The sequence below is a fragment of the Acomys minous genome (assembly GCF_964271855.1).
Source record: "Acomys minous genome assembly, chromosome: 4".
NCBI lineage: Eukaryota > Metazoa > Chordata > Mammalia > Rodentia > Muridae > Acomys > Acomys minous.
This window is the reverse complement of record NC_140486.1, coordinates 117820808-117838845: the sequence shown is the minus strand read 5'-3', so window position 1 is coordinate 117838845 and position 18038 is coordinate 117820808. Positions and strand designations below refer to the sequence as shown.

At 51.1% G+C, this 18038-nt stretch overlaps 2 protein-coding genes across 5 annotated transcripts in view; one reads left to right on the top strand and one right to left on the bottom strand.

The window, feature by feature from the left end:
• The window catches only part of D2HGDH (D-2-hydroxyglutarate dehydrogenase), a 338149-nt gene that overhangs the window by 250452 nt on the left and 69659 nt on the right, over positions 1 to 18038 (bottom strand). The window lies entirely within an intron of this gene.
• On the top strand, positions 728 to 16184 carry PDCD1 (programmed cell death 1). 4 transcript variants are annotated; one of them, XM_084780834.1, is made up of 5 exons: positions 728 to 886; positions 12847 to 13206; positions 13507 to 13659; positions 14396 to 14430; positions 14928 to 16184. In XM_084780834.1, the coding sequence occupies exons 1-5, from the start codon at positions 811 to 813 to the stop codon at positions 15165 to 15167; spliced, it is 864 nt and encodes a 287-aa protein (XP_084636960.1). In that variant the 5' UTR covers positions 728 to 810; the 3' UTR covers positions 15168 to 16184. The 4 variants fall into 4 exon arrangements, with proteins under 4 accessions (XP_084636960.1, XP_084636959.1, XP_084636958.1 ...); XM_084780833.1 differs by having other exon boundaries at positions 13507 to 13668; positions 14931 to 16184; XM_084780832.1 differs by having other exon boundaries at positions 13507 to 13668.

The following is an 18038-nucleotide window of genomic DNA, read 5'->3' as shown; positions in this document are numbered from 1 at the left end:
TGGAAGCAGAGAATACCAGGAACAATCCAGATGGGCAGGCCCAGTGTTTTGAAGGGAAGAAAAGCCATGAGGGAAAGCCAGACCAGGCCCAAGGGCTTTCTGGATCTGAGGATGTGACTGGTGGGGTGGGGGGTAGGGGAGAGAAGTCTTCTCAGGTCCTAAGAGAGGTTCACCTCAGCCGGTCCAGGCCTTCTCTCACCCACCAAGCAGAGCAGGTCGGGGTAACCCGGCTCTTGCTCCCCAGAAGTAAAAGACTAAGGCATAGCTCAGGGGGACTCAAGGCCACACATGCCAGACAAGGTAAGGGAAGGTCCAGCTTACCCTCACTGTGGCCATAAGCACCAAAGGCAGGGAGGACACCCACCCACCCTCCAAAGGAATGAGTCAGGTCCTAGTCTCAGTCTCCCTCAGCCCTGGGGAGCTAAGGATCAGGACACTGGGAATAGAAAAGGGGCTTGAAATGGAGGGGGCCCCATAGTGGGGCAGGAAGCAAGGGCAGTTGGCCTTCCCCACTCTCTGGTCCCCAGTCTCTCACTATAGTCCCTTACCTGTTCCTCCCGGGCATCTTTCCCTCTCACGCCCCTCCCCCTTCGATGCCCCTCTCCCCCCTTTGCCTAGTCTCCCACCTCTGTGGGAGGTGGAGGAAGAGGGGGCGGGAGCCAAGAACGTGTCTCCTCCCTCCAACACGACCCGGGACAGTTTCCTTTCCGCTTGCTACAGACAACTCTGCCTGAGTGAGCAAGCAGCCCAGGAGGAGCACAGGAGGTGACAGCGACTGCGTTGAAGGAGGCACAGCCAGGGGCTGTGGGCATGTGGGTCCGGCAGGTGCCTTGGTCACTCACCTGGACTGTGTTGCTGTTGAGCTGGCAATCAGGGTGGCTTCTAGGTATGTGGCTCCTAGGGAAGTGGGATCAGGGTTGGTGGCTGGGTCACGGCTTGAAGAAACTGTCACCCTCAGTTCCTGTCACTGGAGGAGAACACGGGGGCGGGGGTGGGGTGGGGGGGGAGGACGGCTATCCCCTGGTTATCCAGATTGGCTCCTTTCTTATCTGTAGGTGGGTTTTACAGGTAGAGTGCCCTTCAGGGCTCCAAAACAGTCCCACCTAGCTTGGCAGCAGACTGAACATTTGTTCCTGTCCATGGAGCAATGGTAGTTCTGGTCAGAGATCTAACTGTGGCCCTGCTTCAAGATCCTGCCAAGCCCTGGTGTCCTTGGCCTTGCTCTGTGTTTTCCTATAGCTGGGGACATCCCTACAGGAGATAGATGACTGGAGGTTTTTCTCCAAGAGTATAACCAGCTGTGTAGACCCTCATGGGCACAGCTTTCTGCACTGGCATCTCTGGAGGACTCCAAGGTGCACATCCCTGGTCTCATAGCATCCATGGTAGATTCTTGGGAAGGTGGTATTGGGCGTTGTACAGCAATCCTGGTCAAATTCCTTACAATGAAAACTCGGCTCCCTGTGTTCCTCCCTGCCCTCTACCCTTCACCCCTGCCCTCTACCCTTCACCCCTGCCCTCTACCCTTCACCCCTGCCCTCTACCCACTGGACTGAGCCCCGCCTTCACTGGAAACCCAGAGCCTGGGGAACAAAGTTCCCAGAGGAAGTCACCTAGCTCCTGAGTCAGGGCCACTCCTGCAGAGCATAGGAGAGTGACCCAGGCAAGGTTATATACCTTGATGCTGCCCTAACACATCATTTATGAAGCCTCAGTCACCTTCACGCCAGCATCTCCACTATGAGGAAGGCTGGTTGGGACTAGGAGCTGGGTGCTCACCACGGCAGACCCTCTCCTGGGTTGTAGGCCGAGGCTGGGTGAAAAGCTGGGGATGCTGGCTTCCTCTACGAGAGTCCGTGGGTCCCTATCAGGACTGGACGGAGAAAACGGAATGGAACATGGTAAATAGTCCGAGGCCCTGCGGATGCAAATGGCCCTTGGCAGAACCTTGTTGGGAAACCCAGGGAACAAAGTCAGAAGATTATGTCATCGGAGAGAAGGAACTAAGACAGAAAGGGGACTGTGACTCACTCTGGTTACCGGGCACACTGGGCATGTCCCCAAAATGCAATTTGGTGACAAAGTATGGAAAGGCAGTTGTATCTAAGCAGACCTATTCTAGATTGGGTCTGACAAATGTCTCAAAGCTGGTATGCCTCTTTGCCCACTGGACTAGCTTAGCAGGGAGCACTTTGCGTGGCCTGTGACCTACCATTTGGCAGCCGTGGACTAAGTCCAGAGCACTTCTTCTTCTGTCCTGACTGATTCGCCTTCCTTATTTCAGTCATTCCTGGGCTTAGCAGTGTTTTACAAGTCTCCCAACCTCAAGCATCTGCCTAGAGACTGAGGTGAGGAAAAATCAGGCTCGGAAACAGACCATGTTGTATTCAGGCAAATGACAGTCATAGTGGAGCATGCTCGTCAAAAGGTCAAAGACAGTCTGGGCTGCACTGCAACAAACACTTTTGGGGGGTGGGGGGTGGGAAATTAGTCCAAGTCGTCAGGCTGGGTGGCCCACGCCTTTAATCCTAGCACTCAGGAGGCAGAGGCAAATGGATCTCTGTGAGTTTGAGGCCAGCCTGGTCTATAAAGAGAATCCAGGACAGCCGAGGCTATACAGAGAAACCCTGTCTTGAAAAACAAAAAACAAAAGACAGAAGACAAAACAACAACAACAAAAAAGTCAGTCCATAAAGCCATTGGTGAGTGTGGTGACCTTTGGTGAGCCACTCAGTCTCTTTATCATTTTGTCACCTACATTTTTTTCTTTTGTTCTTTCCTCTGTTTTGTTATTTTATCTTATTGTACGGGGTACTGCCTGCATGTGTGTGCCTCTCGAGTGTGCCTGGTGTCTGTGGAAGCCAGAGGAAAGCATTGACTCCCCTGGAACTGGATTTACAGATGGTTGTGAACTACCATGTAGGGGCTGGGAATTGAATCTGGGTCATCAGGCCGGGTGTGGTGGCGCACGCCTTTAATCCCAGCACTCAGGAGGCAGAGGCAGGCGGATTGCTGTGAGTTCGAGGCCAGCCTAGTCTACAAAGTGAGTCCAGGATGGCCAAGGCTACACAGAGAAACCCTGTCTCGGAAAAAAAAAAAAAAAAAAAAAAAGAAACATGAATCTGGGTCATCTGGAAGAACAGCCAGACTCTTAACCACTGAGGCATTCTCCTAGCCTCTCACCTACAATTTGGGGAAAACAATTATTGCCTCATGTGGTCCTGAGATTTATGAAAACTGCCAAACACATCCTAAGACATTTCTCATTGTTGTTGGTTTGGTTTGGTTTGATTTTTTTTTGTTTGTTTATATGTTCGTTTGGTTTTGTTTTTCAAGACAGGATTTCTCTGTGTAATATCCCTGGATGTCCTGGACTCACTTTGTGGACCAGGCTAGCCTTGAACTCATAAAGATCTGCCTGCCTCTGTCATCCGAGTTCTATGGTTAAAGGCAAGCATGTACCACCATACCTGGCCTCCTAAGACACATTTCTTAAAGTCAGATTTGCTTTTTATTTAATTTGTAATATTGAAAATATACATATATGTATATACATACCTGTGTATATAGCTTATTGAGTTCATTTAGCCTTGCTCATGTGTGCACATGTTCAGGGTCGGCCACTTGGGACTGGACTGGACAATCTGTGTGGGAATTTGTATCTGCACAACTGATTCCCCTCTGTCATTAGCCATTGGCCTCCTATAGCTCTTCACATAGGGACAGGACCATGTCGCGTTCCCCCTGTTGACATCTGTGTGTCAGGTGGCATTATAATTACGCTAGTCCTGTGTTCAGTCAAGCATGGTTCAGAGTTCATGTGTGTATTTTTGAGGTAGTGTGTAGGGAACACTCCATCAACAGGTGACCTGGGCCGCTGGCTCTTACAGCCTCATCTCACTCTCATCTGTGATCTTCCCCGAGCCTTATGGGGCTTTCATTCCAAATGTATCCGTTGGAGCCGTGCAACCCATAGTCCCTTACTCTTTGCATTTAGAACAGTTGCGGATCTCTATAATCATCCCCTTAGATGAGGGATGAGAGCGGATAAGGGGAGATATTGAGAAAACACTTATAGATGATAGATAGGTAGATAGATAGATAGATAGATAGATAGACAGACAGACAGACAGACAGACAGACAGACAGACAGACAGATATTCAGGCTAGCTAATGGACCATCTTGTAGTCAGACTAAAGACAGTCAGAGTGGAGCATGCCCGTCAAAAGTTCAAGGCCATGTGTGTGTGGAGAGGTGGGTGTTTATTATGTATATATATATTAGTTTAGAAAACCAAGTGTTCTTGAGACAATGTCTCATCAGATTTCCCAGGCTAGTCTCAAACTCAAAATTGTCCAGCACCAGTTTTCCAAGTGTTGAGCCCCCAGGCATGCGCAACTTCACGTGGCTTATTTGTACTTCCTGCCTTCCTTGGCTTGGCTGGATGGCTATCACCATGTACCATAGCTGGTGGGGACGGGGGTGGGTTAGGAAGCATTGTCTCAAGCTTGAGGTTCTTTTATTTTTTATTTATTTTGTTCGTTTGGGGTTGTTGTTGTTGTTGTTGTTGCTGCTGCTGCTTTGGTTTTCTCGAGACACAGTTTCTCTGTGTGGCACTGGCTGCCCTGGAACTTGCTCTGTAGACCAGGCTGGCCTCGAACTCACAGAGATCCACCTGTCTCTGCCTCCTCCAGACTGCTGGGACTAAAGGTGTGCGTCACCGCTCCCAACAGGCTTGAGATTCTTAAATTGGAATTCAAGATATGAAGATCTCCAGTCCCTGCGGGCCACTATGTACCAGGTTTCCCTCCTGCCTCTGATTTTCCCAGCAACCTTTGGGTTTCTTGGTATCTAGACACATCCCCCACCTCTGCCTTTACCCTCAGACATCAGCCGGTGTCCACAATTCCTTTTCTGCACAGACGCCAGTCCTACTAGCTGAGGCCTACCCTACTCCAAGATGACCTTATCTTAATTAATCCCATAGCTAGCCCCTACTCCTAGCAAAGTTCTATCCTGAGGTGCTGAGGTAAAGATTCCAGTATAAGTTTAAGACTAATTCAGCCCCCATCCCCTCACTGCACTGCATCACTAAGCATCACTAATGTCAGAAAGCCCTTTACCCTTCATGCCCCCACGTCCCCTGGGGACACATCCCCACCTGGATGCAGCTAGAACTCTGACATCACACGATTGGCTGACTTGCCTCTCCCTGGCTGGGACCCTTGCGAGAGATTGTTTTGGCTAAGCGACTGCAGGCCCTCTGTGCCCCACTCCCACTTTGGCTTGGTCAGCCCATGCCCTTAACAGCCTAGGCAAGAGATGTGGAGCATCATCTGGGCCATCATGCATTTACTTGAAACTATAGTCCTGCTAATGCTTGTAGGAGCCTTTCTGGGACTCTCACACTGGGGACATTTCTCCAGGTGGATATGGGAGCTACAGTTCATTTGTAATGATTAAGGGGACCAGGGGACCCCTGCCACTGCCTGACCATGCTTTCGTCATCCCAGATGAGTCTTGCCTAAATAAGGTAGTGTGTGCTTCTGTGTGGTTACGATTTGGCCTCAGCCCAGAGGCACCCGTGGGCTGCAGTGAGCTCGCCTCGCTCCCAGCTCAGGCTCTGGCTACAAGGACTCCCCGGCTCTCAACCTCCCAGTGCTAACCAGAGCGTGCCACCCACCCACCAGTTCACCTCTGTATATGAATTAAAGAGCAAGCTCAGGGAGATGGAGAAGACCCGTCACCTCTGAATTGCACCTTTTATGCAGAACTTTGTGCAGGCTAAGGAGGCCAGGAAGACCCCCCTGGGGGAGAGAGCCTAGCTTAGTGCCTTTCATTTGTTCTGACAGAACACCGCAGACTGGGTGATTTATAAAGAATAAGGTTTGATCACCTCAGGGTTCTAGGAGCTGGAGTCTGAGGTCGGGAGGTGGTCTCCGGTGAGGCCTTCTTGATAGTGGGAAGACTGCAGTATCCCCAAAGTGGTTCCAGGAATCCTAGAGAACAGAGCAAGTGTGTAAAGAGTGCTCAGTCTTACAGCCCAGCCTCTCCCTCAGCAGTGTACGATCCAACAGTCTGTGAGCGAGCACCCAGTTACCTCCGTGGCTCTCCCTTCCCCGTATCACTAGTATATGACTTTGGGGGTGAAAACTCCCAAGCAAGCTGGACGGGGTGGGGTTGAAGAGCAGGTCAGGTGATCACCATCAGCACCCCCACACTAGACCTCCAGGGGCAAGAATCCTGAGGTGAGGTAGGCAGGGGAAAGGGGACCTTTACATCACGTTCTAGTCCTCACACCTCACTTGATTAGGGGACAGGGGTGACTTCAACTAGGCCCGTTCTGGCTACGTTCCCAAAAGGGGTCCCAGCCAGTCCTAGGTTCCCAGATCCCAGTTAGAGGCCCACAAGATGAGAGACACAGTGACCTAGACATAAAAAGGGCTCCAAACCTCCTCACTGACATGCACACTGCCAGGCAAAAGGCAGGCTCCTCTGCTGAGTTTTTTACAAATAAAAAGGAGTGTATGTACGTACTTGTATATGCACATTTGTGTGCACGTGTATGAACGTGTATGTGGAGGCCAGAGGTCAACATCAAATGTCTTTGTTAGATTACTGGCCACCTTAATTTTTGATTTCAAGATCTCTCTCTGAGCCTGAAGCTCACTGACTTAGCCAAATTAGCTCTCCAGTAAGTCCCAGGGATCTTCCTGTCTCTGCCCGCCCAGTCCCAGCATTACAGGCACTCCCTACCACACCGGCCTCAAATAGGTACTGAAAATCAATCTCTGGGCCTCATGTTTGCTTGGTGAACACATTAGCAACTGGGCCAACACCACAGCCCGATAAAACTTACCTGGGTGTGGGCTTAAGGTGGCCATGGGGCCAGAGGATGTTATCCTGTCTTATTACTCCTACTTTTGTGCATATTATATGCATTAGCGTATAATTGGTGACTCCACTGTTGCCAATAACACATTAAGGAAAGAGATTGAAGCACTTCCCCTTGGGGTCATTTAATCGAGAGAGTCCAGATTAGAATTCTCTACTTCATGCTCCACGTGCCTTCCACCCTCTGTCTGTCTGCTGGGTGAGTCTGAACCTGTGCCTGTTGACGGCTGTCCTGTGAGTCTGCCCCTGTGTCGGTGTCCTCTGTTCTCTCTGTGTACATGCTTGCATGCGTGCGTGTGTGTGTGTGTGTGTGTGTGTGTGTGTGTGTGTCTGTTGTATGAGGGGTGTGTGTGTGTGTGTGTGTGTCTGTATGTCTATTGTATGAGGTGTGTGTGTGTGTGTGTGTGTGTGTGTGTGTGTGAAGCTGCCTGTATCTGTAGTGGTGTCTGTCTGTTGTATGAGTTGCCCATGCGTGTGTGTCCCTAACAAAGGACTGTGCTCTGTCCTTACTGAACAACATAAAAAGCATCCTATGGGTGAGGGCATGGGGTCCTTGGCAGAATCTCTAACAGTTTTACAAGGCATTAAGTCACTGGCTCCAAGTGAGCTCCACTGACTCAGACAAGCACCATCATCAGCCAGTACCCGTAAGTGGATGCTTTCAACCTTTGTGATAGATTTTAGAAGATTGCTTTCAACCTCTGTATCTGCCGCTTTCAGCAAATGAGACATATGGACTAGCTGGGCCAAGGGCATGGAAGGGTATGTACCTTAAGAGTGCAGTCATGTGTTGCTTAAGTTGTGAAAATTGATTAAGGTGGGTAAGGTTGATTGTTACATTGTTTTCTTTCCTTTTTTTTTTTTTAAAAGATTTATTATTTTGTATACAGTGCATCAGATCACATTATAGAGGGTTGTGAGCCACCATGTGGTTGCTGGGAATTGAACTCAGGACCTCTGGAAAAGCAGTCAGTGCCCTTAACTGCTGAGCCATCTCTCCAGCCCCACATTGTTTTCTTAAAGGCAGGTTAAAGTGGAGCTTGGTGACTCAAGGCTCTGGGTGGCAGAGGCAGACAGAACTCTGAGTTCGTAGCCAGCCTGGTCAACAGTGAGCTCTAAGACAGTATGGCTGCACAGAGAAACCCTGTTCTGGAAAAAAGTAAATAAATAAAATTAAGGCAAATTGGACATAAAGGCTGAGTACAGAGTACAGTAGCAGTCTTAAGTAACCTCAAGGTATATTATAGCTCTGTCTGTGAGGGCCAGCAAAAATTCCAGTCCCTTAGCCTGTAAGAGCTATTTTCAGAACATTGCGTGGCCACACACTTTATTCTCTTGAGGCAGTATCTTCCAGTAAACCTGGAGCTTGTGTTTTTCATCCAAGATAACGGTTCATAAACCTCCAAGGGTCCTTTCCCCCACTACCGCCATGCTAAGATTACAGGCACATCCTGCCACACCCATCTTTTACACAGGTGCTGAGGACCCAAACTTGGGTCCTTGTAATCATACAGCAAGTGTTCCTACATGCCAAGCCATCTCCCCAACTCTCCTTTCTTCTGACGGTGAAATTTCTAACTATGCAAACAGCACCAAAATAGTTTCATGGAACTCACAGTGCAGCAGCACGGAGAAGTCCTCATCCACTGTAGCCAAAGTCAGAGTCCTCCCAGCCCCTCTCCACCCACCACTTCTGCATTAACCACAAGTATGTCTTTACCATGGCACAAGAGCACCTTCCTGCCATCTCAGCACTCGGGAAGCAGAAGGACAATTGTGAGTTCGAGGCCAGCCTCAGCTACAAGAGAAGGCACCGTTACATGTGCTAACCACTGTGACACTTTCATCTGCCTGTGTGTTCCCACCAGCACCCACAGCATGAAAGGGAGGCTCAGAGGTACTGTCTGGGGTCTCAGCCACTATCTCACTTTCTCAGAAGTGCAGGGATCCAGTACTGTCAAACCACCTAGCTGCCATCAAATCCAACAAGCTGCTCCCAGCACAATTCCCAGCAGCTCTCCCAGGGGCCTATTCATTCCCTGGGGCGGGGTGGGGGTTACTTTATTCTTTATGGTTGAACTGGATGCCTAGGGGTATCCTCCCTATGGTATTACCACCTGGTGACCTCCAGAGATAGATGCTTTCTTGCCAAAGCAAAGTATCTCCTGTACATCCCTGTAGCAGGACAGTGACCTCTGTGAGGAAGTCTCCGCCCTTGTCTTTTCTAGGCCCATCACAGGCACCCTGAGGGAAAACACATCCCAGTTCTATTAAAAAAAAAATTCTGAGGGGAGAAATAAAGAGGGAGCAGGGACTATTCTGATGAGGGAGGAAGGGCCACCAGGACCTGGACAGAGCCAGACAGAGCCCTGGGGTGGACATAAACAGAGACCCAGGAAGTCACAGGAGCTACCATCAGAGGAATAGCAAAGAGTGAGTGAGAAGACAAGTGAGTTAAATGGTCATATATTCAAGGGGCTGGAGAGATGGCTCAGTGGTTAAGGGCACCGCCTGCTCTTTCCAGAGGTCATGAGTTCAATTCCCAGCAACCACATGGTGGTTCACAACCATCTACAATGTTATCTGATGCCCTCTTCTGCAGATAGAGCACTCATATACAATAAATAAATCTTTTTTAAAAATGGTCATACATTCAGACTCAGGAGCAGGAGAAATCTGGAAGCAAACAGCAGATGAGGCTCTAGAATCTGTTAGCAAGTGTCTCCCCAAGGGCTCACCTGGGACAACCTAAGAGCCAACTTGGAGAGGGAGGGTAGCCATGGCCCCAAAGCCTAGTGGATGAGAGTCCATCAAAGGGGACACAAGGTGATAACTGGACAGAGGTGCCCAGTGTGCTCACAGACCACAGGTGCCCATGGGCAGGTGTGACAATCCTGCCCAGAGCAAAGCAGGGGCACTATGCCTTTTGGCTCTCTGGGGCTTTTCTGGTCCTCAGGACCTGGGGAAGTCTCGAGAACCTCTTTGTAGACTGGTGGTTAAATACAGCTGTAGTAGTGGCTTCAGGGGATCAGGGTAGTGCTGTACAGTCTCAAGATTACCTGGAGTCCTTGTAAAGGGACCCCAGGTTTCTAGCTCCAAGGAGGGGGAGCATAGAGCAGACAACGCTGATGGGGGAGACGGTGAGGGAGATGTCTTTATGTTGCCAAATCAGAATCTAGCCTTACTATAGTTGCCAGAGGCGTTCTCGTATGTTTCTTGAGCAAATGTTTAAAGAAGACATTCATTGTCACTACTGTGTTGGGACAGGCTAGCTGGCTGTGGTTTGGACAGACGATCACAAGCCAAAAGCAGGGGGGGGGGGCAGCAGGGGGGCAGGGGAGGTGTATACTGTAGCCCTCACAGTGTTAGTGTTGCCTTTGAGGAAGGACAGAACCCTTCATTAAAAGGGAAAACATCACACTGGCAACCCCAAGCCTGGCCCTGGCCCCTCCAAGGATCACTGACACCGCTGGTCCTCCTGGCCCATATAGACCTACATGGACCACTGCCCACCCTGCCCAGAACCATGTGACTTAGGCTTGATCAACTCTGCATGGCATCTAGGGCCCCTGGCTCATGAGGAGCTCCAGGCCTGGCTTGCACATAGCCACGTAGCACTAGGTCATCAGCACATCTGCCGTCCATGTGTAGCTGAGAACATGGAGGAGGAGAAATATCAGGCCTGCTTCCCTTCCCCCCCCCCACCCCCCCACCCCCCTCAGGGGGCGGTGATGGGAACCATTTCTGGGCAAGGCTACACGGTGGGAATGCCTCAAGGCCCTCCCTCTGCTGAAGTCTGCTCGCTCACAGCAGGTACCTCTGCCAAGGATCTCTGGCTTCTTTCCTGAGCTGGCTGATTCCATCATACAGGTTGTTTGCAGAGTGTTTGAGTCCTCAGTTCCCCCCACATCCAGCTTCTCCCTCCCTAGCTCCTCTTCTTTGCCTCTGACTGCTGCTCTCCCTGTGTCTTCTGAGCCCATAACTGTAGGTGTGGCGACACACTCTCACTCTTTGTCACCCTAGGAGGGAACCATATCCAGTAAGTATATAGTCCAACGTCTCGCAATGGAAGTGGGTGCAGTGTCTGAGGTACAGCGCCCTGGGCCATGTAATTGGGTAGAATTCCCTCCCTGTATGACTGCTCAGTCAGTGGGAGGGGGAAGGCAGAGGGATGGAAAGGGTGCAGCTAGAGACATATGTCTGGGGTTTTTTGGTTTTGTTTTTGCTTTTATTTTAGGGTTTTGTTTGTTTGTTTGTTTGTTTGTTTTTTAGACAAGGTTTCTCTGTGTAGCCTTGGCTGTCCTGGACTCGCTTTATAGACCAGGCTGGCCTCGAACTCACAGCGATCTGCTGGCCTCTGCCTCCCGAGTGCTGGGATTAAAGGCGTGCGCCACCAAGCCCAGCTTGGCATTGGCCTTTTATCTACAAGTCCCAGTTGCCAAACGACTAGATAGGCTAAGGGCAGAGAAAGCTGGCAGCACAGCCAGAATTGAGGCCAGAGCAGCTTCAAGGATGTCTCTGAGCCTGTTTCCTCTGTTCTTGGCAGTCTCTCCTGGGTCAGGCCCAGCATGTGTGTGCTCTGCACTGTGGGAAAGATTAAGCTTTATTACAGGTGAAAGCAGTCTTAGCAGGCTTTACCCTTGGGGCAAGCCATGAATACCTTGTGACAGACTGTTTAGAGCCTTCTTGGGCTTGGAATTTAGGAAGCCTGCCTGGGAACCCCACCGTGGCTATTGTTTTCTTAATTGACCCTCGAAGGGAGAAGGAAACCGCCCTTTGTTTGTGACTGGGAAGGTGGGGAAAAAAAAAAACAAGTGAAGGCGAGCAGGGCACTCGGAGAGAGGAAGGGACAGGACCAGCTCTCGGGACAGAGACACCTAAGGACCCGTCCTGAAAAACGGATTCCAAAAGGTTTACTCTTCTGTCCCTTTAACCTTTTTTTTCCTTCTTGTATATGCTAGTTGGGTTGTTTAATAAAGTTTAATTGTTAATAAACAGAGCCAACACTGCACATCTGTCTTTCCTTGACCCTGGGGCTTCTGACTGTACATACATACTTGACTGCAAGTCAGCATCCTGTGGGCCCCAACAGGTGGTGGTTTTTGAAAGCCAATGGGAGGTTATGTATAAGTGTGCATGTATGTGGAAAGAGGCCTGTCGGTGAGACAGGCACTTGCTGAGAAGAGCTGTGAGGCCCTGCATGCTGTGTCGGGCATCTCTGACAAAACCTTGGTCATCTTACCGCCCAACACATCTTTGTTGGCGGGAGGTGGGGGGGCTGAGAGGGGAGGCTTGGATCTTCTGTCCACTTGAGGGACAATGATACAGCTGACCTTTGGAGGTGTCTTGCTGTGACCTCTGGTCTGTCTGGAAGACATGACTGGCCTATACTTTCTGCTACCTGGGGCAGCTCTGACATGCTGAGTGGTTCCCCCTGGGCCAGCACATAGCCCGGACCCCAAGCTTACTAAAGAGTCCCCCCCCCCCCTCCAAGTCTGGAGTTTCCAAGGAAGCCCTCACACTCCCACCCGAGCATCCCACTGACTCTTCCGACAGAACTAGGCCAGCCAACCAGAAGTCCATGGCTGCAACACGTAGCTCTAACCTAGAACACTTTGCACGGGAGTGGGAAGATAGAAACATCTGAGGAAAAAAAGAATCTCAAATTCTCAAAGAACAGAAATAAGTGAGCCAGATAGAAGCTTCCAGGCTCTAGGTTCAATTACCATACGCTGAAGGAAGAGTCCTGGTTGTCGGGTAGGGGTCGGGGGTGAGGTCACACATCTACAGCCTTCAAGAAGCTACAGGGCTCCCTGGTAGGGGAAACTGCTTAGGAGATTCTGCCCTGAGGTGGGTGTGAGAGAACCATTCCTCTCCCCAGGGATTTCAGAAGATGTCAGAAAGGGTCTACAAGCCCCTTGCTCACAGCTGTTTGCTCTCATCCATCTTAGAGGTCCTCAACGAACCCTGGAGGCCTCTCACCTTCTCCCCAGCCTGGCTCACAGTGTCGGAGGGAGCAAATGCCACCTTCACCTGCAGTTTCTCCAACTGGTCCAAGGACCTTATGCTGAACTGGTACCGCCTGAGCCCCAGCAACCAGACTGTAAAGCTGGCCGCCTTCTGCAAGGGCTCCAGCCAGCCGGTCCAGGATGCCCGCTTCCAGATCACACAACTGCCCAACGGGCATGACTTCCACATGAACATCCTCGCCACACGACGCAATGACAGTGGCATCTACCTCTGTGGGGCCATCGCCCTGCCCCCCAAGACACAAATCAAGGAGAGCCCTGGAGCAGAGCTCGTGGTAACAGGTACGACTAGAACAGCCTGAGTAGATGACCTGTCCCGCCCCCTCCTGCCCAGGGACCTGCTAGGCTCCCATCCGTGCCTCTGCCCAGAACCTTGGGGACCCTGTCCCTCTCTCTCCGTGGAGATCCTCAGATGCCCTTTTATCTTTAAGGAAAAGAGGAGCATACAGAAGTAGGGTGGGTGGCCAGTCCCTGCCCATCCAAAGTAGACAACCCTTAGGACTTGGAGAGGGTGGGTGGGGGTACCCCTGAAGAGAATACACTTATTGGTGCCCTAGAACTCTATCCTTTGTGGTCCTGTAGAGAGAATTCTGGAGACACCAACAAGATACCCCAGCCCATCACCCAGGCCAGCAGGCCAGTTTCAAGGCTTGGTCATCGGTATCCTGAGCGCCCTAGTGGGTATCCCCGTGTTGCTGCTGCTAGTCTGGGTCCTAGCTGCCTTCTGCTCAACAGGTATGTCAGGTAAGGCTCATCCTAGTCCTGCCTCTCCATCCCACAAAAACCAAAGTCTTGGGCTTTGCAAACAGTTCTGTTGGCTGCTCTCCACCCACTGTGCCTCCTCCCAACACTGCGTCCTACCCTCCCCAGGGCTCTGGACTCTCGTGAAACCTTGTAGTCACCATATTTCACACATGCTTTGACCATTGGGAGGGCCTGTGGTCACCAGGAGGGTGTGTGTCATCCTATTTCACACACATCTAACCACTAAGAGCCTGTGGCCACCCACCCATGTCTACCCCAGGATGCTGGTTTCACTAAACAACTAGTAAGAGTTGCTGTTTCTGTGGCTGGAAGGAAGGGCTAAGTCCACGTTCTGGCCCCTGTTCATGAGTGGACCATTCCTACCCTGCCATCTCCAGGATCCCGCTACCTAAGTCTGGTCATCAGCCACCTAAAAGGCCATACATACTATCTGCTATTGGTGTGGGGCACCAGGAAGTGGGCGCTCACATATCAGTGCCTGAGGCAGGTCCATATTCTAGAATTGGTAGTCCAACTGGGAACGCCTGATTACTAAATGGGAAGAGTCTGAGCCTGCCCATGGTCCAGATCTTTTCAGGGCCTGAAACCCCTACTCCAAGTGCACGCGCATGCACACACATACAGTGCTTAGGCATTCTCCTCTACTAGGGAAGCTGGTTCAGCATCGCATCTGCCCTCTTCTAATTTACAGTGTGTTTCTCAACAGAGGCCAGAGAAACTGGAAGCAAGGAAAAACCTCTGGTGAGTGTGGGTCACCTTTCTTGAGTGATCTATCACAATACTTGGTACAGACAGAGAGACCATGGGACCTACAGGGCTGAAGCTGGAGACCTCGCTCACACTTGCCACCAGGACCCCAGAGCCATAGCCTTCTGTTCCTCCCACCAGCTGGCCCCAGTGTGCATAGCCCTGTCATATCCCACACGGTCGCTGCTTATTCTATTCTAGGGGAGAGACAAGGTGCAAAACATCACATTTTTAGAATCCTGGATCTACAATACGGCCAGGGAACAGAGGGAGAGACTGAGCCAGAAACAGGAGCTGCACACTAAATCTCACAGAGGGCAGTGCGGAGAAGGGACAGGGTCAGGTCCTAGCTTCAGTGGCTGAGGTGCACTTGCTCTATAAGGAACCCCAAATCCAGCAACAGACTGGAAAGCCAGAATAGGGACGGGCTGACGGGATGGGATGCACCTCCAGCTGACTACACCAATGACTCTCTTCTTCTCCCCTTGAAGGAGGAGGAGGACCCTTCAGCCGCACCTGTCTTCAGTGTGGCCTATGAGGAGCTGGACTTCCAGGGACGAGAGAAGACCCCAGAGCTCCCTACCCCATGTGTACACACAGAATACGCCACCATTGTCTTCGCTGAGGGGCTGGGCGCCTCAACCTTAGGACGTAGGGGCTCAGCTGGTGGCCTTCAGGCAGGACCCCGGCCTCCAAGGCATGAGGATGGACATTGCTCTTGGCCACTTTGAGCAGATTCTTCAGCCACCAGCCTCCTGTTGACCTCCCACAGAGAGCACCGGTCCGTTCCTCCACCAAGAGGAACACGCATGCAGGCTACAGTGCAGCGAAGGCTCCCAGGGCCTGAGCTACCCAGAGTGTGCTGTTGAGGGGCAGTTCTCCTAATGTTTACTACAAGGAAGGGGCAGCAGGCATCCCTGTCCCCTGATGTCACAGGTGCAAAGCTGGCCTGAGCCTGTCTCCTGAATCCTGTTGCTGGGCACTGCCAGAGGCTTGAGATACTGTGGCCTATGGCCTCTGGGAATCCTGTGTCTGGAAATGGAGGGACCTGAATCCAGACTGACTTTGAGTAGCCCTGTGAGGCAACCCCATGAAAGGAGGTCCAGGTAACCCAGCAGACATACCCCCTAAAGCTACTCTTGAGAGAGACTCAGATGGGAAATTCACAGGCTAGGGGACCCAGGGTCCTTGAACTAATCCTAAGACCTTGAGACGTTTTCGTAAAGACTAGAAAAGCTCCTGGCTTGGGGGGTTGGGGGTCTGGGGAAGCATGAACACTCACCAAGCAAAAGCTCTGTGAGAGTCCCTGCTGGCCTTCTGCATGCCCGGGTACCTCAGCTCTTTCTATAGCAGGGGAGCTACGGAAGTAAAGGGAGCCGGCAGAGCTAGAGACCCACCCACACCTCCAGTGAGACACTTGACTTTCCCCTAGGAACCAAAAGGACAAGGTCCGTGTCAGCATCGGGGAAGGGAAAGGGGTGAGCACCACTCTCGCTCATAGCACTGTGGCTGTCATGGGCAGTGGTTCCGGTGTTAGGAGCTCCTCATTCATCCTTTCCTGGAGTCCAGTTCCGGATCCCAGTCACACCGCAGGACCGTGAAGTGGACCGATGTTTTAGAGGGGTTTGCTTGGCACCTCAGACAATCAAGGTAGCAAGAGCCGAGCTGTCTGATGGGCACTAAAATGACCAGGGCTCCCTTTCCTTTGGCTCAAACCCATTATAATTAAATGGCAACACAAGCTTTAAGACGTTCTGTTCTATTTCTGGCGGTGATGGGGCACGGGTGGTAGGGAGAAAGAGCTACCAGGCCAGGCTGAGGCCCCGGGCAAAGTAGGGCAGGTCACCACTCTCTTCAGGCCCGGCTTGAGTCGGCCGTTGCCATTACTGAAATATGCAGTCACTGCCTCGCCTCATCCCCATATTACATGTCACCACACAGATATGAATGACCTCAAGTGCGGACACTGAGGAAGAGGCGTGGTCTCCATGCCAGACCTTCCCAGGCTCCCATACACCCCAAAGGTGCCCTGGGCTGCTTTGCCTTTGTCCCCCGCCCCCCCCCCCGCCATTGTCCTCCTCTGAGTCCTTCCTGGCAAGGTTGGTGCCATGGGCTAGGAGCCATCTCAGTCGGGTGGATGAACTATTTCTGGTTATGAGAGCGGTACCTGTGGGTCCCTCCCTACCCAGGTTCCAGGACACTGGGGGGAAAAAAAGATGAACTTGTCTCCAACCCATTACTATCCTGGGGTCTTGATTTTGACCACATAGAAAGGCAGATACCCCACTCCAAACTCTCTCTAGAAAACAGCCTGGCCCGAGGCCTTTGGGTGCTACCCATGCACTCCCTAGCCCTTTAAGTTCCTCCTGAGCTACTGTCATTCCATATTGGACAAGGGAGATGCCATGTGCTGGACAGGGCGTGTCAGGAGAGTAAGCCAAGGCGCTAGAAAAACTCACAGGTACTACAAAAAGAAGCCTGGTCACCCAGGTTGGAAATAAGGTGGACGTCAAGAAATGGGCAGCTTTCTACTGCTCAAGAAGCTCTCTTGGTCCAGCACACAACAAGGACACATGCTCAACCATGTTCATAGACGCCTTATTCATAATAGCCAGAACCTGGAAACAGCCTAAGTATCCCTCAGTAGAAGAATGGATAAAGAAACTGGGGTACATTTACACTATGGAATACTACTCAGCTATTAAAAACAAGGAATTCCCGAAATTTCTAGACAAATGGATTGAACTAGAAATGGTCATAATGAGTGAGCTAACCCAGAAGCAGAGAGACTCAAATGGTATATACTCACTTATAACTGGACTCTAGCCCTAGGGGCAGGTCCCATGAAAGTCTTCACCTACCAGGAAGGTGGGACAGAGGGGAGGACATCCTATTGGGACTCTAGGTAAGAGAAGCATGGAAGAATGGGGAAATAGAAGGACCCAGAGGGTCCTAGAAACCTACAAGAACATTATAACGGGTGGATCTGGGCCCAGGGGTCCTGCTCAAACTATGGCACCAGCCAAGGACAATATGTGCAGTAAACTTCGAACCCCGACCCAGATCTAGCCAATGGACAGGACATTCTCCACAGTTGAGTGGAGAGTGGGGACTGACTTTCACACGAATTCTAATGCCCCATATTTGACCATATCCCCTGGATGGAGAGGCCTGGCGGCACTCAGAGGAAGGATAGCAGGCTACCAAGAAGAGACTTGGTACCCTATGAGCATATATAGGGGGAGGAGGTCCTCCTCAGTCACAGTCATAGGGGAGGAGAGTAAGGGGAAAATGGGAGGGAGGGAGGAATGGGAGGATACTAGGGATGGGATAACCACTGAGATGTAATATGAATAAACTAATAAAATATATTTTTAAAAAAGAAGCCTTCTTGGGTAGTGGACAGCTAAAGTTTTCACCTGCTCCCTCTACCACAGCTGCAGATGAGGCATTAATTACAGTGCTCCACAACCCTATAATACAGTCCCTCATGTTGTGGTGACCCCCCCCCGACGATAAAATTATTTTGTTGCTGCTTCATAACTGTAATTTTGCTACTGTTATGAATCTAATGTAAATGTCTGATATACAGGACATCTGAT